The sequence below is a fragment of the Ascaphus truei genome, chromosome 6 (genome assembly GCF_040206685.1).
Source record: "Ascaphus truei isolate aAscTru1 chromosome 6, aAscTru1.hap1, whole genome shotgun sequence".
Taxonomy (NCBI): domain Eukaryota; kingdom Metazoa; phylum Chordata; class Amphibia; order Anura; family Ascaphidae; genus Ascaphus; species Ascaphus truei.
In genome coordinates, this window is record NC_134488.1 from 34,990,641 (window position 1) to 35,013,844 (window position 23,204).

Genomic DNA, 23,204 nt, shown 5'->3' on the forward strand with positions numbered 1-23,204 from the left:
CATAGGTATCCAGATTGGGCATATTGCCCAACTGGTAATTGATGTTCTGCCCGCCCCGGGCCGCTGGTGTTTGGGAGCATCCTCCTTGCTGGATGATGTGATACGGTTGCGGTTTCCGGCCACAGCAACGCTGCGGGGCCTGGACATGGTACGGGCCGGTCTGAGTTGGGGTTAATGATGTTTAATGATTAATAAAGCAGTAAGCTGTTAGTGGTCTTCCTTTGGCAGTAGGGGCTCATCGGGCCCCAGTCATGCTTTTTGTGGGGTTGAGGAAAGTATGTCTGATAAGAGAACAGGGGGAATGGGGTCTTTATGATTAAGAAAGAGAGTGTGTGCCTGTCCTGTGTCAGGGGTGCCCTGAGATTTTAAGAAATTCTTCATGGGTTCTCCTGGTCAAAAAAAGGTTGGAACCCCTACACTAGTACATCCGTAGCGCGCGCACACACACACACACACACACACACACACACACACACACACACACACACACACACACACACACACACACACACACACACACACACACACACACACACACACACAAATGCTGCTCATTGAATACACACATTCCCATGCACATGTATTCACATGTCAAACAGATATTCATTCCTGCACACATTACATGCTTATGTAATCCCTGACACATACACTTGTGCATACTATAAGTTACTCAGCAAACATACATGTACACGTATGTATACATACATTAACCATTAACCTGTCAATGGACAATCCGGCACCAGGTTCAACATCCATCTCTACGTATACATACACACACACACGACTCACTTATCAAGTCAAGTGGCCGACTGCACCTGATATCACAAATCACAAACTATTCTCATTCAGTGAACATTGTATTGTGGCAGGAGAGCCCCCTCCCCCCCTCCCCCCCTCCCCCCCTCCCCCCTCCCCCCCTCCCCCCCCCCACATACCTCCAGGATGTGGGTCAGGACAGTGCCCCTCCCCTACCCCGCCCCCCAGATGAGGGGCACAGGATTTATGGGTTCATAGAGGAGAGGTAAAAATGTATAGGACATTACAAATAATCTGTTTCCCAACATAAATCACGCAGCGCTGTCAATGAGCAATAATTGTATTTATTTATTAAGACCCGATTACATATTTAGCTCAGAATATTGAAGAGCAGGACGTGATAATAACAGCAATGCCATACACTGTAACATGCAAACATCCTCAATCCCAAGAGAGAGACCCCTGTGAGTCCCTGCAGAATTCACATACACCCACTGATTAATAAATTACAGGACAGCAAGAATGAAAGCAAAATCCTGAGCCACCGTGAGCAGAGTGAGAGCAGGCCATGTGTGGGGAATATAGGGGCCGGGAGAGCCCATTGGACACACTCTGCTATTCAGTGGCTCACCTACAGCACACAGTTTTAGACATGAGAACACAGTGACCCCATTTTAACTACGTCACCTCTGGGGAGGCAAGGACAGTGTTGCAGAGCAATGTATATATTTAAGCTAGTGCAAATCTAGGCATTGTTGGCCCTGCAGCACTTTGCTTGTATATGTGAAGTATGTGTACAGCTATTTGTGTGTTATAGAAGGGGAGTAGGGTGAGGCACAGTGCTCAGCTCAGATCTACGGGCTTAACACGATTGTTTCCTCTGTGGTGGTGGTGGTACTTGTGGTTGTGCTGGTGAAGCCCTGGTCTGTGGATGTGAAGGTTTCAGTGATGGTTTTAGTTTGTGCCGGTTTGCTGCTGTAGAGCTCTGGGCGGAAAGGGGCTATGTTGGCGGCTGTGGTTTCATTGCTTGTGACCAGAGGCGTCGGTCTGTCTGTGAATATCACTGGGTCACCACCCCCCACTTTTACCAGGGTGGACGAGAGAGACTTAGAGTTGTTAGTTTTTGTTTTGATGGTGTTCGGGGTGATGGTCTTCACCTCAATGTAGACAATAGTTGTTTCATTGATCTCTAGTCTTGTCGCGTTTGTGCCATTCACTGTTTCCATTGTAGTTGTGACGTTCACTGTGCTGCTGCTCTTCACCGTAGTCACGGTTACATTTTGCTCAAGCTGAGGGGCTGACGTCAAAGCCTGTGTGGTTGGTGTGGTTGTGGTGGTAGTTGGTGTGGTGGTACTTGGTGTGGTGGTAGTTGGTGTGGTGGTAGTTGGTGTAGTGGTAGTTGGTGTAGTGGTAGTTGGTGTGGTGGTAGTTGGTGTAGTGGTAGTTGGTGTGGTGGTAGTTGGTGTGGTGGTAGTTGGTATAGTGGTAGTTGGTGTGGTGGTAGTTGGTGTAGTGGTAGTTGGTGTGGTGGTGGTAGTTGGTGTGGTGGTAGTTGGTGTGGTGGTAGTTGGTGTGGTGGTAGTTGGTGTGGTGGTAGTTGGTGTGGTGGTAGTTGGTGTGGTGGTAGTTGGTGTGGTTGTGGTGGTAGTTGTGGGAATTATGGTTGGAATGACTGATCCTGTAGTAAACGCCGGGTCTGAAACAGAGATCATGTTCGTTAGTACACACATACTGTACATCTTACTCATCCTGACATGAAGCTTTCAGCAATGCCTGTACCCGGACACTTTGTTCCTTACAAATCTCCCACCTGCCGGTGACCGAGCTCTTCAGCGGTGCTTTCCTGAGATGTCAAAGTGCCAGTGACCCCGAACTCATCATCTGCCTTTTCCAGACATCTCATGCGAAGTTACATGAAGCTAACGTCTCACTGTGATATTAGTATGGGCAAGTCTCAGCTAAAGTAACCGACACTGCACAGTTAATGTCATCTACCAGCTCCTTCATTAGTATTATAGAGCAGGGGTCCTCAAGCCCCCCCCTTCTCTCCCCCCCCCCCCAGCTGGGATATAATGAAAACCTGACCTGTTGGAGGGGCTTGAGGACTGGAGCTGAGCACCCCTGTTATAGAGGTCCTCAGCTCTTACAGAACATGGTGCTCATATTGTTACGAGTTCCTTTTACAAGTGTAAATGTCCCAGACTCAAGAGCAGTGAAAGTAAACTGGTCCCACTCACCTGTGCAATAGACGTCAAACTTCAGGGACCCTGAGAACTTGTAGACGTAGAATCCCCCAGGACAGGCTTTCACAGGGATAGACGCTCCAGGTGTGCAGCCTGCTAATGAGTTAATATTGAGAGGCACCATCTTCACTCCTTCTCCAATACCCGGATGGCTGCCATTCAGACTGAAGGGCTCAAGGGAGCCACATCTCAAGGGGCCAACACACCCCTCCTGCATCCTTAAACCGACGCTCCCCGTGTAGCGGAACCAGCCAAAGAGATATCGGTCGGTGGGGAATACTCCTGTTGAGGAAGTGTTGGACAGTCTGCTCGTTCCGTTCAGCTCCTGGTAGTTTGCACAGGGGTCAGCGCACTGAACAGTTCCCGTGGCATTTAGACAGTCCTGGTCATAGGCACAGGTGCTACTGGTACACACAGTACTCCTGTTATTGCTACACAGGTGGATGCCGTTCTTGTTTGCACAAGTGGATGAAGGGACACACTTGTTCAGAGAGGTGGAGGTACACTCATTGATATCTGTGCAGAGCTTGAACCCTATCCTGTCATCCCAGGTGTAGGCGGGAGGGCAGCAGGTCTCTGTACTGCAGGAGGAGATGGCAGTGCAGTTCACCCCATTCCCAATGTACCCCGATTTACAGCTGCATGTCTGGTAGTTAGTCTTCGGGCTGCACACACCGGCCGTAGCATGACAGTCCGAACAAGACTTGACATCTGTGTGTAAAAAAAGAGGATACCAATCCAGTTATGGGAAACTGGGGGAAGCATGTCCAGCAGAGAGTGAGAAGACTGGAAATCTACTGCACAACTCAGTCACCAGGCACCTTCATCCTGTGCCACAGGAAACCACTTTCCCTGCTAACTAACAATCTCAGTATGTTTATTATGGGTTCTGCAAAGGACCACTGCCATAGCTAGGGTTGCCAGGTGGCTTGTCCAAAACTACTGGACACAATGGTGAAAGGTGCGACGTTCGCGAGAATCGTTGGCGAGGAAGAATGTTATTTATAAATGACCTGACTGTTACGTCATTTTTTCTAATTTTCACTCCAAGTATTCACCAATTTGCACCACTTTATATTCTATTTCGTAAAAAAAATCTGGGGAGGGGTCTTAGGAGGGAGTGGGAGGAAGAGCCCTTCCGAGGATTTTTTTTAGGAAATAGAATATGAAATTGTGCAAGTTGATGAAAATTGGAGCATACTTGGAGTGAAATTTAGAACAAATGGCGTAAAGGTCGGATCATTTATAAATAACTGACCTGCAGTCATACTGTACATGGTTAACAATACTGATCTTAATGCTCGTCCCACAAATTCCAAGATTGTTGCACCCCTCCTCATCCTCTTTCTCTCTCCCCTTATCTTCTCATCCTCCCACCCCCCTCGTCCTCTCACCCCTTACCCTCATCCTCTCACCCCCCTCCCTTCATTCTCTCTCATCCCCCCTCCCTTCACCCTCTCATTCCCCCTTCCCTTCATCCTCTCATCCCCCCTCCCTTCATCCTCTCTCATCCCCCTTCTCTTCATCCTCTCACCCCCTTAATCCTCTCCCCCCTCCCTTCATCCTCTCACCCCACTCCCATCATCCTCACTCACCCCCCTCCCATCATCCTCTCTCACCCCCTCATCATCCTCTCACCTCCTCCCTTCATCCTCTCACCTCCCTTCCCATCATCCTCTCTCACCTCCCTTCCTTTCATCCTCTCTCACCCCCCTTCCTTTCATCCTCTCTCACCCCCCTTCCCTTCATCCTCTCACCCCCATTCCCTTCATCCTCTCTCACCCCCCTCCCTTCATCCTCTCTCTCCCCCCTCCCTTCATCCTCTCTCAAACCCCCCTCCCTTCATCCTCTCTCACCCCCCCTCCCTGTCATTATCATCCCCCCTCCCCCTTCATCCTCTCTCACCCCCCCCCTCCCTGTCATTATCACCCCCACAGGACGGCCAGAGAAAACACACACACAATACAGTATAAGTACAAATACACACACACCAGGACAAAACAGAACAAATACACCTAGGACACATGCAGGACACAGGACACAGCCTCACCTCTCTCTGCTCCATACTTTTCCTTCGCTCTTTTGCTCCACCCCCAGGCTCCTTCCACCTCCTCCTGATTGGCTGCATTACACAGTAGCAGCCAATCAGGATGGATGAAGCTGCCCAGCCCCCTAGCAGCAGCAGCCCTGCTCTATCCCTTCTCAGGGGAAATCCCGCGATTGGTTACTAAGTCCGGAGACATAATAACGGTATACACACCCAGAACGGTAATACCGGTATGCACATACATGTGTCGTCGTCCCCCCCCCCCCCCCGCACACATACATGTCCGATATTATCTCTCAGTTTTTACCGGACAGAGTAACCAAATACCGGGCTGTCCGGTTCAATACCGGACACCTGGCAACCCTAAGCTCTGATCAACTTTCTACTGCATTGTTTTTAACAGGGGTTCCTAGGACACCACTAAAGGGTTCCCTGCAATTATCAGATCATTTGAAAATTGTACCAAATACAGAAGAGTTTACATTACATCGGATCTCAGACGCGCTATTAGAGAGGGTTGGGGTTCCTTACAATACATCTGATCTCAGACGCGCTATTAGAGAGGGTTGGGGTTCCCTACAATGCATCTGATCTCAGACGCGCTATTAGAGAGGGTTGGGGTTCCTTACAATGTATCTGATCTCCGACGCGCTATTACAGAGGGTTGGGGTTCTTTACAATGCATCTGATCTCAGACGCGCTATTAGAGAGGGTTGGGGTTCCTTACAATGCATCTGATCTCAGACGCGCTATTAGAGAGGGTTGGGGTTCCCTACAATGCATCTGATCTCAGACGCGCTATTAGAGAGGGTTGAGGTTCCTTACAATGCATCTGACCTCAGACACGCTATTAGAGAGGGTTGGGGTTCCTTACAATGCATCTGATCTCAGACGCGCTATTAGAGAGGGTTGGGGTTCCTTACAATGCATCTGATCTCTGACGCGCTATTAGAGAGGGTTTGGTTTCCTTACAATGCATCTGACCTCAGACGCGCTATTAGAGAGGGTTGGGAGTTCTTCAGAATACCACAATATAATTATAGGGTTCCTTAACAAAAAAAAGTTTAAAATACACTGCTCTACTGCATCCATAAAGTGACCTCTTCCTGTGGTGTGTGATGTTCAGTGGTCTTTCTGTGAGTCCCAAGGGGCATAGAGATCCCACCCAGAACATGACCCCTGGCACGTGCAGGATCTGCAGAGAAGCCCTTATTTTCCCTGTTAAAATCTGAGAGGTCTCTGCCCTGCTTCCCCCTTAAACTCCTTCACATCTCCCCCCCACCCCCATCCTCACAGAAATACAGAATAGAGATGGTACTCACTTGACAGGAATGCTGTATGGAGAGAGGAAAAAGAAAACGCTGTATTAATCAGCAATCACAGGCGCTCAGAGAGCGGTCATCGCTGCGCGCTACCTGTACAGGCATTACTCTGCTCATTCTCTCGCCACAGATATCTACCGATGAGCAAAGAAATAACGCAGTGCTGGACACGCCGGGATATGGCTTGTGAGAAATCTAATACGAACCATTAATGTGGCAAACGCCACACCGAAATATCTAGTGCCCTCTTTCCACATGCAACTTCTGAATGATCCGTCTTATAATGTCAGTGTGAGCAATATGGAAAGCAGCATATCCTTACTCAGCATGGAGTAAACGCCTAAAAGCCTAGCTGCCTTTGTTTTGCCGCATGTGAAATGTGCTGTGTTATGTCGGATATCCGTACTAAACACCGACTTGGATGCGTTTTGAGAAACGTGATATGGAGGTTTGATTAATACGGCCAGATATACAGTATGGTTTATGACTGGCGCAAACAATTCACTTTATTTATGGCTCCACACAGTTTAGGGATGGTCTTTGTACAATCTCAACCATAAACCGTCTGAACTAAACTATGAACACTGGAGGGTTCTGAAATCCTTTTTGACTGGATACTTGTAGCACAACGCAGAGGTTGAGCACAAATACTGTACATACCCCCTGATTCTGCAGCATATAGTAAAGGACAGGCTGGGTTGGGCTATTGGTCTTTATATGTTAAAGCATTCGGTCCGTAGTATTTAAATGTCTTGGATCAGGGTTTGGCATGTCACCGTGGTGCCAAGTTTTGCTGGGCTAATTGGTGGCTGGTTGACTGCTAAGTCTTTCACATCTCACAGTCCAGTCGCGGGCAGACCTGGATACTCACTTTGTGAATGGGCTGTTCCGAGGCACAAGGCCAAAAGGGCAAAGCAGATCAGGGACTTCATCCTTATTCCTGGGTGATAAGGGACCTAGGAGAGATCTTGTGTGAGATACAATGTTAAACAGTCCTAAGCACCATGGTATGAAATACTAATTGAATACAGCATATATCTCTCATATTTATGCTCTTTCCTGAACAAAGGAGACAGGCACGTGCAGTATTAAAATGTGCACAGCAGTAATAAATCTATAGCCTTATTTTTCTGCCACTTATGTCATTATCCAAGAACTATTTGTCCTTCCACCGGTCGGCTCTTACCTGTTCCTTCCTTGGTGTCTCTCTCTCCTTTTCCTTCCTACCACTCGGAGCTGGGACTTAAAGCTTGGTGGGTATCAGGGAGGAGGGGGCATGAGCCAATCAGAGCCCCGGGACAAGACCGGGATTACCTGGACTGATGACAGGTGTGCACTAACAAAGAGGATAAAGAGAACTATGTTTGACACAATGAGTTGAACATATAATGTTTTTTTTGTCACATTCTTATGTCTTTTTCTCTCATTTAGCCGTGAAAAGCAAGTTCACACCCATTGCACCACATAAAGTGAGGTAGGTCACAGGGGGTCTGTGCACCCTCATCCATCACATCTTAATGGACGTCAGAGTGAGTCAGGTGCATGAAGGGAGGGGGGTGTAGGAGCCCACGGCACTGTTCCCCGATATTCATCACCCCACTGTAAATGAGCAGAGCTTCTCCTCCCAGGTGTCTAGAGGGGGTCAAATATACCTCATTACAGATCAGCTGTAGGTGATCTTCACCCGATGAACAAGTCTGTGTGGTTGTGGCTCACAGGGTGCATTATTATGCATGGGGAGTTAGTGCTTTGTTCTCTACCCATAACACCCCGAAGCCAACTCACCAGATGAAGATTAATAAACATTGAATACTGTACTTATAGAATAGTGATGGGTTAGGAAATAGGAAGTGACATTGTACGGTCTTAACCCGTCTTTTTATGCGTTCCATAGGTATTTATTTTCTTTCTAATCCTTCCTATCTAGTGATACTCACCTTCAGTTGTAGAGTAGTTAAATATAGCTACTTGGACTTCTTAATCTTGCTCCAAAAATGATGTTCTTGCCATATAATCTGGCTCTTACACAGTTAGACGTACCTCTGAACAGTTTCCCACAGTTGCCCCAGTTTTTTGCTCTGCTTGTGATTTGTGCAGTTACATGGCACACATTATATTGGGATACCATCTTATTCTGCATACATAAAAATCCACCACAAGCAAGGTAGTGAAAACATACAAATGTCCTTCAGGTGAAAGGATACCGGTGCTTGTCGCGGACATTAGTGGGTGGAATTGGAAACGTTTACCGCTCTGCAAGGCTCGCTTTCCTTAAGCCCGATAAAAAAAGACCCTATGATTTCACAGCCTGAGATAGAAAATTCTTAATGTGATGCTAAGGCTCCGTCTCAAACCTGCTCAACGTTAGGAAATTCCCTTCTGCTTCCTGACTTTAGTCCTGTGGCCTTGTGGGTTTGTACGGATATGATTGTGTGTGATATGAGAAGGTCTAGGTCCTGACGTGATAGGGAAGCTTCTAGTCCTGCCTGTGGCGTAGGTTACACTGAGTATCTGTAGGGGTGAGAGACAGGATGGGCACCACATTATCATCAAGGCTGTAGGATGGAAAACATACACGATTACAGGACTACAGTACGTCACCGCAATACGATCCACATTTCGGCAGATCTGCTTGAACTCACACTTATAAAAATATAACATTGTCCAAAGGGTCTCGGGACACAAGTAATTCTCTTATACATCATAATCTGCTGATCCAGATGACTGGTGATAATGACAGCATTACAGAGGGTAATTACTTCCCACTGACCCATGAGGATTCATTCGGAGGATCTTCCAGAGGTTCTGTCATAATATAAATCTACAGGTCTTTTATGTCAGTGGTGCTCAACTACAGTCCTCGAGACCCTCCAACAAGTCAGGTTTTAAGGATAGCCCAGCTTCAGCACAGGTGGTGCAGTCTAAGACTGAGCCACTGATTGCACCACCTGTGCTGAAGCTTGGAAGTCCTTAAGACCTGACCTGTTTGGGGGGGGGGGTGTGAGGGCTGGAGTTGAGCCCCCTTGTTTTATGTGAATGCTGACAATGAGGGGGACGGTCTCACGTTACAGAAACTCAACAGAAGCCCAGCAGGGAGGGGTTGGGTCTCTGTGTGGACTGAAGGACACTGCTAGAGACATTGGGAGTTATTTACTAGGGTTTCCCAACTGCAAAACTGGGGCAAAACCAGTGAAAAAAAAGGATTTCACCAGATTTAATCAAATAAAAAAACTACGATTTCAATGGGATTCCTTTTCTTTGAAACATGCAGGTATGTGCAGTTTTTAGTGTGGCACTGGTTTGGCACTGGTTTGGCTCCAGTTTTCCAGCCGGTTGACTTCAGTAAATACACTACAAATATACAAAAACCTGCTTAACGTACCATCAATAGCACGCCGGGTCCTTCTTAAGGAGGTGCTCCCAAATATTATGCAATAATCATAATAACATTTAAAAAATAGCCCTCCTTTCAGAAATCGTTTTATTATTGAAATATATAAAACATTTGAAAAACTAGATGGATGAACATTACATACAATTCACGAACATAGTGAAATACCATATGTCGCCTCATCCCTGCCTATACATCATACGCATGAGTCCAAATTGGCCACCTGCAATTTACAATGAAGCAAATACAGCAAACAACCCAGGCTGTATACATTTCGGGGATACTATGCATGTACAATCACAGTGTCAGTAAGGGGGAAAACATGTCATTGCAATTACCAAACCGATATCCCTACAAATGTTTTACCACAAAATATAGATTCAAAGTATCATCAGATTATACCATTGAAGAAAAACGAATGCTGTAGACCCATTTAAAAAAGATAGTCAGTATTTCTCACACACCATTTATAGTCAGCGGAATAACACAATATACATCACTGTTAGAAGATCAAATTAACCCTTTTAACTTGTAGCTCTTAAATAAATGTCTCTAGTGTAGCATCAAAAGGAGTGCAGTAAAAGGGAAATTATGAGTGACAAATAAGTCCTTCTTTCATTATTTAGCATTCTTCAATATGATTCAGCAAAGCAATAGATAATAATGTGAGATAATAATGTTGGTTGAAAAGGGTACCATGATTCCAATACTTGATCTGTTCAGCAAGGAGAATCATACACTTCACTTCTGTAGGGCCAACTGTAATGACGCTCATATAGGCAAGGTGGCATATGATTGCTTTCTCATGTCGTGCCAATGCGCGTTTCGCCCAGGGAGGCCTCTTTCCCGGAATTGAAAAACCATAACGATTTCCTCAAAGACTGAGCTGTAAAATATTCAGGGATGTGCAACACTTGTGAGAGAGTTGAATGTTTAGCAGCAGAATTGATCCCAGAGGTTGTGTGTGTTTGTGTATATATATATCTATAGCATGTATGTTTATATGTATGTATGTAGCGTATGTATGCATTACTTTTTTCACTGGAATGCCAGAAACATATGGAACAAGCTACTTCTTCCTGTAGTGAAGCTGTAGATGTGTCTGTGGGGAAGACTGGGGTCTCTGATGGACACGGACTATGTTCATCCAGCCTGTGATCTGCGTATACCTTCTTTTATTAGACAAACAATATCATAGATTATAGACCGACCCCAGTCCAAGGAAATCTCTTCTACAGTGTGCCCGCTTAAGCGTTAAATGATATATAACGTGGAATATCCCTGTCAGTCCAATGCAAGGTCTGAGCTGCAGCACATATTAATTGCGCCAGCATACACTGAATTAACATTAGGATGAAAGACATGCATCCCATGGGGTCAGCATGTCAGAGGTTAGTGTGTATGTAGAGTAGGAGGTGGGAGTACAGGCTGCTGTGAATAGGTACGAGGTGAGATGTTTCCGACGTTCACCGCTCACACCCGCACTTAAACAATGGAAAGGTGGAGTACCAGATCTGTGCCATACAATTATTAATAATTATGACCTTATCGCTTTTCAAAAATGACTATTTCATCACAATGTTCCGATGGGCTCAGTATTTAAACAGCATTTGCTTCCTGGGAGCCAAGCCCCAACACTTAAAGTGTAACTTATTTTAGTATCTGCGGTAAAGCTTAGTGATCTCACTGCGCCCTTGTAATGCTCTCCAGGCATCTTAGAAATGTAATCACTTGGATACAAAGTGCCTGTTTGGCGCATTTATTCTTGGTTCAATGACAGGAATGTTTTTGGCTCCCGAGGCCATTAAAAAGACTTAAGAAAATAGCAAGCACGCGGCAGTATACAAACAAACGTAGCAGGGCAACACTCCTGAGTATTGAATGTCACACACCTTCCCCTCAGGCAGCTCACGAGAGGAGGCGGAGAAACCTGCCTCCGTCACCTGCAACCTGAGAAATATTTTTTCCTGTACCCTGTCACGGGAGTCCAGGTTATTTACACCTTTTTACCAGGATCATTCATTGAGCAAAACAAGGTAATGAAATAAATGGTTATTTATTCTGCATAAATTCGCTTACACACAATGATACACAAAATACAGACAGAAAGACACACTTACTTTAGGACTGGGGTCGAAAACTAGACTTTCCTAGGTGCAGGGAACTGTATGGAGAGTTTTACCCTGACCGGGACTTAGCCCGAAATCTCCTGGAACCCAAATCGGCATAAAATTCCACACGCCACCGCTACGTTCTCTTCTGAGAAATTGGTCCCTCCTGACCGCGAGTTAGTACAAATCTCCTAGAACTCAAATCGGCATAAAATTCCATACGCCACCGCTACGCTCATTTCTGAGAACTTGGTCCCAAAAATCTGGACTTAGACGCTGGCGGGCAGAAATCTAAGCCGCTTGCTCTGCTATTCACATAGAAGCAACTTTGAAAAGCCCGCCCACGCTCTTACTACCGGGGACTCCGAATCTGATTGGCTCATCGATTCTTATAGTATTTTCAGTTTCATTCACAAAACGGAACAGCCAATCAATGTGGGGGAACTTTCCATAGCAGCCAAATAAGAGCCAAGCCGGCTAGAAAAGCTGGGTCAGCGGGAAATCTGAAATAGCCAAGAGACATGCGCAAGCTTGCCACCTCTTTCACTGGCTATCTCAATGCCACCTGCTGGGCAGACTCCACCAGGTCTGGCAGAACAAGTGGCATCCCGGAGGACTGCCATTGATCTCCGGACCTGGTACTCCGCCTTTCCCCACTGACCAAATGCTATTCACCTCTGGGCTTCCTCTGGCTGCTTTGAACTCCGATGTCCAGCAGATTTACCGGCGCCTATGGGTTAGCTCGGGCAGCCTGTTTGGACATTGGTTCCGAATGTAAAAAGCACATTACATTAAAGTATATTTTAATATACTTCTGAGTCTTGGGGGACAGGGGACAGAAAAGGAAAAATGTTGTTGTTTTATTTCTATCTGACTTATTTCCTCACACACTTTCCCTTGGACTTAGTTTGGACTCTCAAAGTCCCCCCCAACCTTATATACACTTGGGGCACCCACAAACCCTATACTGGTTGTGGGTCACCTTGGCACTAGCTGGGGTACCCCCCTTAACCTAGGGATTCCCTGAGCTACAGGAATACATATTCATCCCTGTGCCCGATTCTCCTTTCTGGGCTGTGCTGAAGCAGGGTACCCTAGTGGTGAGTCACGCTTGCGTTTTCAAGGGGAGATATTGCCGGGACAATGTGCCTACATGTATCCTAGAATCAGGCATGATTGCCGGGTACATTTATGGGAGAACCGACAACTCTGGACCTCAACCTCCCAGGCGCCTTCTAACAACGGTTCCTCCACTAACCCCCCCACCCCCCATTGAAACTCATACCCTAACAATCCCTGCTTGATTGCATGCCCGGAAAGGGGAAAACCCAAACAATGCTTTTATTACATACAGTACATTGGAATGGTACATTGTTACTGGGCCCAAGAGCTAACTCTCTTGGACCCTTATAAATGGAGCAGGGGTAACCAAAACGGGCTTGACCTTTATTGTATAGCCTGGTTACCCCCTCCCGTCACATACCCAAACTGCCACCATCCTGTCCCACCCTGTGTATACAGATCAGAATAGACGCAGAATGTGGCTCTTTGTGCAGTAAGGATGGGCTCTTTTGGTCTGTAAAGTTCACTGCTCGTCACAACTCTAAGCCTCGCACCTTTGACTTCTGTCACTGGAGAGCACCTATGAATAGGAGGGGCCCGGGGAGTGGCACAGCAACCCCCTAGAAATCGGTCTTTGCCAGTGTCATTGAGTTGTGCTGCCACCAAGTAATGACTCATGGGTCCCTGAGATAGCTGCACGCTACAGGCTTTAATAATATCACACTGTTGGTTATTGCCAAGGAATTACAGGACAAGGATTATATCTTCAAAAGGTTTATTCACCATGAAATTATAGTGTACGAAACGACAAGTGTCTTCAAGTATCCTGCTTACATTTTGTGATACATTACACTTGAATAAGAGACCTATGAGTTTTGGAAAGCACTGTACACTATTATCTCCTCTATGAAGAACCCTAATCTTGGTCCACTAAAAGGAATCCCAACCTATATCTAATCTACACTTCTCCAAGACCAATGTGGCTATTAGAACTTTGAATTACATCACTAATGTGAGCCCTTATCACTCATTACCTTGATTGACCATTCGTGATAAGGGTTCGGAGCGTTTGTGTCCCCGGGACACTGATTCCCGAAAGTAAAACACACGAGCTTCGGAAATTAATCTGGTTTAATAAGGAAGCCCCCCCCACCCTCCATAAAATGGCAGCTGCCAGTCAGTGCATGCCTGGGTTATAGTGAGACATTATGTGTGACAGGAAGAGAGGTTGAGGGGTGAAAAGTTCTGGGGTTGCTGCTGGCGTTTGATTCTTTCCTTTTTCCACCAAAGTCCTGAAAACCACATCAGGTGATATCAAGGAGCCGTGGTCACCTCCCCCTCATCGTGGGAGTCCCACTGCACAGCTCCCGTGGCTGGGAAAAGTGAGAAAACATAGACAGGTGGGTGATCAAGAAATGGTTATGTATGTCTTTATTTATATAGCGCCATTAATGTACATAGCGCTTCACAGCAGCAAAGATTTTTAACTTGCTTATTAATGACCTTGAGGTTGACATACAGAGCAAAGTCTCCATCTTTAATGATGATACTAAATTGTGTAAGGTAGTAGAATCAGAGCAGGATGTAATTTCTCTTCAGAAGGACTTGGAGAGACTGGAAACGTGGGCAGGTAAATGGCAAATGAGGTTTAATACAGATAAATGTAAGGTTATACATTTGGGAAGTAAGAATAAACAGGCGACTTACACATTAAATGGGGATAAATTAGAATCCTTGATGGAGAAGGATTTAGGAGTGCTTGTAGACAGCAGGCTTAGCAATAGTGCCCAAAGTCATGCAGTAGATGCAAAGGCAAACAAGATCTTATCTTCCATCAAACGGACAACGGATGGAATGGAAGTAAACATAATTATGCCCCTTTACAAAGCATTAGTAAGACCACACCTTGAATATGGAGCACAATTTGGACACCAATCCTTAGAAAATATATTATAGAACTAGAGAGAGTGCAGAGAAGAGCCACCAAATTAATAAAGGGGATGGATAATCTAACTTATGAGGAGAGGTTAGCTAAATTAGATTTATTTACATTAGAAAAGAGGCGACTCAGAGGGGATATGATAACTATATACAAATATATTCGGGGACAGTACAAGGAGCTTTCAAAAGAACTGTTCATCTCACGGGCAGTACTAAGGACTCGGGGCCATCCCTTAAGGTTGGAGGAAAGGAGATTTCCCCAGCAACAAAGGAAAGGGTTCTTTACAGTAAGGGCAGTTACAAAGTGGGATTCATTACCCATGGAGACTGTGATGGCAGATACAATAGATTTGTTATAAAAAAAAAGGTTGGACATCGTTTTAGAAAGGAAAGGTATACAGGGATATACTAAATAATTATACATGGGAAGGAAGTTGATCCAGGGATGAATCCGATTTGCCAATTCTTGGAGTCAGGAAGGAATTTATTTTTCCCCTTATGAGATATCATTGGATGATATGACACTGGGGTTTTTTTGTTTGCCTTCCTCTGGATCAATAAGTAAGTATAGATATAGGATAAAGTATCTGTTGTCTAAATTTAACATAGGTTGAACTTGATGGACGTATGTCTTTTTTCAACATCATCTACTATGTAACTATGTAACTATGTATAACTATGTAACTATGTAACACACATGACAATCATATAAATAACACATAAAGGGGAGAAGTTCTTCAGACATAAAAATAACAAAGGAAAAGCAATCGATGGATGTCGCAGCCAGTCCAAAGCACCGGGACCAGGTAAAATGTAAAATCGAACTTTTATTCAGGTTACATTAAAAAGAAGACACTCAGGACAAACACAAATAGAAGAGCCTCCTCCCGCGCGATCCGGGCACGCACTGCCCTTCCTCAAGGAGTATTATAAAAATAACAAAAGTAAACTAAAAGTAAAGTAACATTTAGGAAAAGATGTTCACATGCTGCATGTCCTGAGGTGAAGTGCACACTCACCCATCCTCTGCCCAAGTGGGCTTGTGGCACATGGCATGAGTACTGCAACATCATGATTCTTCAGTCTCTTCCCATCAGTCCACAGCCAGAGGGAGAGACTCAAAACTATTTACAGTGAGATGTTCAGCCACTGGGGATCTCTCAAAAGTTCACTTGGGATTGGTGCCTGAACTTTCGAGCGCCCATCTTTATTGTACCCCGCCGATACAGGTTGGAGGAGGTTGCTTCCGTTTCAGTCATGTTAACCTGTAGTGAGAGAGCAGAGAAGGACTATTTTCCTACTGCAACCTGATCCGAGGCTGAGCTGGGCACATTATGGAGTCTAGATGCTGCAATATAAAGTAATCCTGAATATGATTACAAGCAGGGTATAGAGATACTCTGTATTACTTTACAGTGCAGCACAGTCATTTTTTGGAGACAGAGCAAATATACATGGTGACTCCAATCATTCATAAGGTACAGTATCAAAATGTAGACCCTCACATTGTCTCTGAATGTCTCCATCTTACCACTGACCTCTTATCTTGTCCCAGGATATTCTTCTCCCCTTGACCTCCCACCATGACCCCTCCTCACGTTGTCCCCCTCCTTCCCCTGATATTTTACCTTGTACTTGAGATGTCCCTCAACCTCTTCACCATGTCCCCGGTCCTCCCCTGACCTCACACCTTGTCACAGTATGCCCCCGACCCCTGATATTTCACCATGTCCCATGATATCCCCCTCCTCCCTGTAAACTCTCACCTTATCCCAAGGACATCCACCTCCTCCCCTGACCTCTTGTCTTGTTTTAAGATGTCCCCAGTCCTGCTGACCTCTCACCTTGTCCCAGGATATCACCCTCCTCCACCTGACATTTCACCTTGTCCATAGGATGTCCTTCTCCACCCCCTCGCCTCTACCCTGGTCCTCAACTCCCTGACCTCTCAGCCTGTCCCAGAATGTCCCCCTTGTATTCCTGACCTTTGAACTTTCTCAGTATATCCCCCTCCTCCACCTGACCTCTCACCTTTTCCCTAGGATGTCTTCATCCTCCCCCTATGTCACCTTGTCCCTAGGATGTTCCCCTGCTCCCACTGACTTCTCATATTCTCCCCATTGTCTCCCTCCTCTCCCTGACCTCACCTTATGCCAGGATATCCCCTCCTCTCCCGACCTCTCACCTTGTCCCCAGGATGTCCCCTTCCTCCTCCTGACCGCTTACCTGGTCTTGGGATGTTACTGCTTCCCCCTCACCTCGTCTCTGGATGTCCCCCACCCCACTGACTTCTCAGCTTGTCTCAGGACATCGCCCACCTCCCCCTGACCTCTCACCTTGTCCAGCGCTATGAGTGTAGAGAGGATGTCTCCTTTCCTGCCGCTGGCTATCTCATTGTTCAGGAGATGCTGGGAGATGATGGAGCGCCACTGGCTCCTCTCTTCCGCCTCCTTTTCCTGCTCCAGGTTTGACTTCAGCTCCCTAAGCTCATCCACCAGGCTGCAGGACAAGGGAGGAGGACAATCCCGTCTCATTGGCGACTGGTAAAGAGCAGGCATCCCCCAGACTGCATGATCAGGTTAGGAGAGTCTTCTCTTGTTCATGTTATATATACCCAGAAGGGCTGTCATGGGATCAACTAGTTAACAGGCAAAGTCCCTATAGTTCCCATATAAGTAACAGGTCCCTCCCATTTACACTGTTTATAAGTACTCGTCTATCCCCAGTCTGTGTATATAGTATTGGTGTATCTAACAACTGGTACTTTATATTTACTGTGTATTTCTGTCCTCAGGCTGGGGACATAAACCCAGGGGACACTGGGCACTTTACTGGTACATAGACCTGTAAAATATCTGTACTCTGTAGGTGACTGTCACTTCGTAACGATCACATACTCCGGGGTCCACAAGTTTTCTGTTTCTCAGTTATATGATCCCTATTTGAAGGACTCCTACACATGGTGATAATATGAATCATGTATGAACTGATCACTGTATCCTGGGATTCACTGCAGCTTTCTGTCCACAATAAGAGAAGAGCTGTACAATAATAGTATAATTTGTGTTATATCTTCCCTTTTTGCCTGTGTCTCTGGCAGTGAAGGGGTTAAACCCGTCAAAGTATGGCACAGGTGCTATAAATGGAAGGAGAGTCGTTGAATGTTAGAGTGCTTTCTTGGTAAATTTAGTGAAGCCCTTCAAACTAATGACAAATAGTATAATTAGTTGTATATGGTGTGTTTGTGCCGAGATCTCTGCCTGTCATTACACACATGTTCCCCAGGGACATTCATTAGCCGTGTGCTGGTCATACAGTATGCAACATGCAACATTTATAACGTGACGCTGAGCGCTATACAAAGTGTGACATTCTGTTAATGAGTGTGAGCCCCTGACCTGTCCAGCTCATCCCGCAGGCTCCGGTACTTGCTCAGGTTCAGCTGGATGCCTTCCAGGACCAGGCACAGGTTCTCATACGTCTCCAGGCTCAGACCGTCCAGGCTCTGAGAGGACAGTGGCTCCTGATGCTGAGGGAATTCAGTCTTCCCCCGGATCTCCTCCATGTGCAGCAGAGTGACCGCGGGCTCCTCACCCTCTTGCTCTCGGGGCTGGGGGGAACACAGTGTGCGAGATGTCCCACTACACTGTGATTGCAGCCAGCACCCACAAGGACAGCCACTACCTCGACCTGGTTTTCACTAAAAACCTCTCTCTCTGATTTCTCCATTTCCCCCTTTCCTTTCTCTGACCATCACCTCATCTCATTCTCTCTATCTCGCTTCTCCAACTCCATCTACCCCCCGGTTCTGCAGAAACCTGCGCTCTATTCACCTACCTGACTTTGAGTCCACTTTACGCTCCTCCCTCTCCTCTCCCAGCTCTGCTACAGAGCCTGACAACCTGGTCAGGAACTACAACTCTGCCTTATCCTCCTCTCTTGATCTACATGCCCCGCTTTCTCTCTGCCATCCTCGCCCTTCTAACCCCAGACCCTGGCTAAATTCCCACACGCGCATGCTACGTTCCTCCATTCGTTCCTCTGAACGCCTCTGGAGAAAATCTCATACTCTCGCAGACTTCCTTAACTACAAATGTATTCTTTCCTGTCTCAACTCTGCCCCCTCGCAAGCTAAACTTGCCTACTTTTCTTCACTAATCAACACGCACAAGTCTAACCCACGCCGACTCTTCTCTGTCTTTGACGCTCTACTCAAACCACCCTCAGCTGCCTCTCCTTCCTCCATCTCCGCTCAGGACTTTGCTGACTATTTTAAGGAAAAAGTGGAATCCATACGTCAGAACATCCCGTCTGTTTCTTTCTCCCATCCTACACCTCTTCCTACCTCTCCTCCTGCCTTCCTTGACTCTTTTTCCAAGGTCTCAGAGGAGGATGTATCACTGTTGATCTCCTCTTCTTCCTCTACCACTTGCCCTCTTGACCCCATTCCCTCCTATCTCTTAAAACCTCTTGGTCCTACTATAATCCCTACGCTCACACACATTTTTAACTCCTCCCTCTACTATGGTACCTTTCCCTCCTCCTTCAAACATGCAACAGTTATATCATTACTCAAAAACAACAAGCTTGACCCTACCTGTCCATCTAACTTTCGACCTGTCTCCCTCCAGCCATTTGCCTCTAAACTCCTTGAACGTCTTGTATTCTCTTGCTTGCTTCATTTTCTCAACACCTATTCTCTCCTAGACCCACTACAATCTGGCTTCCGCACTGCTCACTCCACGGAAATAGCCCTCACTAAAATAACTGATGACCTCCATGCTGCCAAAGACAGAGGTCATTACACTCTGCTCATTTTACTCGACCTCTCTGCAGCATTTGACACAGTGGACCACCCTCTTCTCCTTCACATTCTCCATACTCTTGGTATTCGGAACAAAGCTCTATCCTGGATCTCCTCTTACCTCTCCCATCGTACTTTCAGTGTCTCTTCTGCTAACACCACCTCCTCCTCTATTGATCTCTCTGTGGGGGTACCACAGGGCTCTGTTCTGGGACCTCTTCTCTTTTCTCTGTACACACTCTCTCTAGGTGACCTAATAACATCTCTTGGGTTTAAATATCACCTCTACACTGACGACACACAAATTTACTTTTCAACACCCGACCTTACACCTGCTGTACAAACCAAAGTTTCTGAGTGTCTCTCTGCTATATCATCCTGGATGGCCCTCCGTCGCCTTAAACTCAACATGGCTAAAACAGAACTCCTCATACTTCCTCCCAAATCTGGCCCTACTACCTCCTTCCACATTTCTGTTGGAAGTACCATCATTCACCCAGTAGCTCAAGCACGCTGCCTAGGGGTCACACTGGACTCCTCTCTCACATTCTCCTCTCACATTCGCCCCTCACATTCAAAACGTTTCTAAAACCTGTTGCTTTTTCCTCCGCAATATCAATAAGATACGCTCATTCCTCTGTTGCTCGACTGGTAAAACTCTGACTCAGGTCCTCATTCTCTCCCGTCTTGATTACTGTAACCTCCTGTTGTCTGGCCTTCCTGCCTCTCACCTTTCTCCCCTACAATCTATCCTTAATGCTGCTGCCAGAGTCGCTCTGCTTTTTCATAAATCTGTCTCCGCGTCTCACCTCCTGAAATCCCTCTCCTGGCTTCCGATCAAATCTCGCATCTCACACTCGATTCTCCTCCTCAATTTTAAAGCTTTACACTCTTCTGCCCCTCCTTACATCTCAGCCCTAATTTCCCGTTATGCACCATCCCGACTCTTGCGTTCTTCTCAAGGATGTCTTCTTTCTACCCCCTTTGTATCTAAAGCCCTCTCCCGCCTTAAACCTTTTTCACTGACTGCCCCACACCTCTGGAATGCCCTTCCCCTCAGTACCCGACTAGCACCCTCTCTATCCACCTTTAAGACCCACCTTAAGACACACTTGCTTAAAGAATCATATGAATAGCACTGTGGATAATACTGGACACATGATACATAAAGCTTGGCCCCCTGCAGACGCACTTACCAGAACTCCCTCCTACTGTCTCTACGTTCTCCCTACCTACCAATTAGATTGTAAGCTCCTCGGAGCAGGGACTCCTCTTCCTTAATGTTACGTTTATGTCTGAGGCACTTATTCCCATGATCTGTTATTTATATTATCTGTTATTTATTTGATTACCACAGGTATTACTACTGTGAAGCGCTATGTACATTAATGGCGCTATATAAATGGAAGGAAGAAAATCAGGGCTCCATAAACTAATTTATTGCCAATAGACTTGACGTTTCGGCCACACAGGCCTGTCTCAAAAACAGAAGTGGCCATTTCTTCTTTTGAGAAAGTCCTGTGTGGCCGAAACGTCAAGTCTATTGGCAATAAATTCGTTTGTTGAGCAAATCCGTGGAGCCCTGATTTTCTTAATTTCGTTAACCCTGGATTGACACAGAGAATCCTGAACCAGGAGCACCGGTAGTTGTATCCCCTTTTGATTTTTTATTAGTGTGCAGCATTTATTTATCTTTCTACGCTATATAAATAAAGACATACAATACAATACCCTGTTAGGGCTGCTCGGGATGGGGACTCTGTACTTACAGTAAGCTCACACACATTTGCAATACAAACGGTAACCACCAGGTGCCCTCAGTACTCCACTGTGTCCCCATGGGTGTCACTTAGGAACCGGCAGGAAATCTGTATCTCCGTATCACCAGGAAGCAGTCACATACAGTCTGTCTGTCGCTGTGTGTATGCCTGTCAGCTGCCTCGCAGTCTGTGTACGGCTCTGTGCCTGTGTGTGTCTGTGTGTATATCTCACCTGGTAGCCGTCTGACTCATTCCTCCTGAGATGTGTCCCCTCGCCCCCGAAGTATAGCAGCATTGCCAGTTCTAGGTTGGTCGTCACCACGGCAACCAGGAGATTCCCCAGGACGAAGGCTCCGAGTGTGATGAAGAGGAAGAGATACAGAGCACCCCCCCACTGCACCTCCTGTCCCTCCTCCCTGTGACACAACACAACAAGACAACTATAACACACGTAGCACCCCCCCACTGCACCTCCTGTCCCTCCTCCCTGTGACACAACACAACAAGACAACTATAACACACATAACACCGCCACACTGCACCACCTGTCCCTCCTCCCTGTGACATAACACAACTATAACACACAGCACCGCCACACTGCACCGCCTGTCCCTCCTCCCTGTGACATAACACAACTATAACACACAGCACTGCCACACTGCACCGCCTGTCCCTCCTCCCTGTGACAGACCACAACTATAACACACAGCACTGCCACACTGCACCGCCTGTCCCTCCTCCCTGTGACAGACCACAACTATAACACACAGCACCGCCACACTGCACCGCCTGTCCCTCCTCCCTGTGACATAACACAACTATTACACACAGCACTGCCACACTGCACCGCCTGTCCCTCCTCCCTGTGACATAACACAACTATAACACACAGCACAGCCACACTGCACCGCCTGTCCCTCCTCCCTGTGACATAACACAACTATAACACACAGCACTGCCACACTGCATCGCCTGTCCCTCCTCCCTGTGACATAACACAACTATAACACACTGCACCGCCTGTCCCTCCTCCCTGTGACATAACACAACTATAACACACAGCACCGCCACACTGCACCACCTGTCCCTCCTCCCTGTGACATAACACAACTATAACACACAGCACCGCCACACTGCACCGCCTGTCCCTCCTCCCTGTGACATAACACAACTATAACACACAGCACCGCCACACTGCACCGCCTGTCCCTCCTCCCTGTGACATAACACAACTATAACACACAGCACCGCCACACTGCACCGCCTGTCCCTCCTCCCTGTGACATAACACAACTATAACACACAGCACCGCCACACTGCACCGCCTGTCCCTCCTCCCTGTGACATAACACAACTATAACACACAGCACTGCCACACTGCACCGCCTGTCCCTCCTCCCTGTGACATAACACAACTATAACACACAGCACCGCCACACTGCACCGCCTGTCCCTCCTCCCTGTGACATAACACAACTATAACACACAGCACTGCCACACTGCACCGCCTGTCCCTCCTCCCTGTGACAGACCACAACTATAACACACAGCACTGCCACACTGCACCGCCTGTCCCTCCTCCCTGTGACATAACACAACTATAACACACAGCACTGCCACACTGCACCGCCTGTTCCTCCTCCCTGTGACATAACACAACTATAACACACAGCACTGCCACACTGCATGCCTGTCCCTCCTCCCTGTGACATAAAGACAAACATAGTGCAACCTGTAGCAAAATATGTTATAAGGAGCTCCCAGCCG

General features: G+C 46.8%; 2 protein-coding genes across 4 annotated transcripts in view; both read right to left on the bottom strand.

Moving 5' to 3' along the window:
- Window positions 1-1,119: 1,119 nt before the first annotated feature.
- LOC142498030 (uncharacterized) lies at window positions 1,120-8,496 on the bottom strand. Its single transcript, XM_075606539.1, has 3 exons — window positions 8,409-8,496; window positions 2,994-3,710; window positions 1,120-2,452 (listed from the first exon to the last, which is right to left on the bottom strand). The coding sequence occupies exons 1-3, from the start codon at window positions 8,494-8,496 to the stop codon at window positions 1,611-1,613; spliced, it is 1,647 nt and encodes a 548-aa protein (XP_075462654.1). The 3' UTR covers window positions 1,120-1,610.
- Window positions 8,497-13,717: 5,221 nt separating this feature from the next.
- LOC142496892 (cation channel sperm-associated protein 4-like) overlaps window positions 13,718-23,204 on the bottom strand; it is a 49,375-nt gene continuing 39,888 nt past the window's right edge. For all 3 annotated transcript variants that reach the window (XM_075603965.1, XM_075603966.1, XM_075603967.1), the window contains exons 8-12: window positions 21,670-21,853; window positions 18,272-18,483; window positions 17,210-17,372; window positions 15,893-16,138; window positions 13,718-14,305 (exon numbers count right to left, since the gene is read on the bottom strand). In XM_075603965.1, coding sequence (XP_075460080.1) covers window positions 16,034-16,138; window positions 17,210-17,372; window positions 18,272-18,483; window positions 21,670-21,853 — 664 coding nt within the window. In that variant the 3' untranslated portion in view covers window positions 13,718-14,305; window positions 15,893-16,033. The remainder of the gene's footprint in view (window positions 14,306-15,892; window positions 16,139-17,209; window positions 17,373-18,271; window positions 18,484-21,669; window positions 21,854-23,204) is intronic.

Bases quoted from the DNA above. Each gene is read 5' to 3' on its own strand.
- LOC142498030 (XM_075606539.1), bottom strand. From the start codon at position 8,496: ATGGTATCCCAATATAATGTGTGCCATGTAACTGCACAAATCACAAGC. The intron at 3,711-8,408 runs GTACGTCTAACT...TTTTACACACAG, and splicing joins CTGTGGGAAACTGTTCAGAG to ATGTCAAGTCTTGTTCGGAC. The intron at 2,453-2,993 runs GTGAGTGGGACC...TCTCTGTTTCAG, and splicing joins GTTTGACGTCTATTGCACAG to ACCCGGCGTTTACTACAGGA.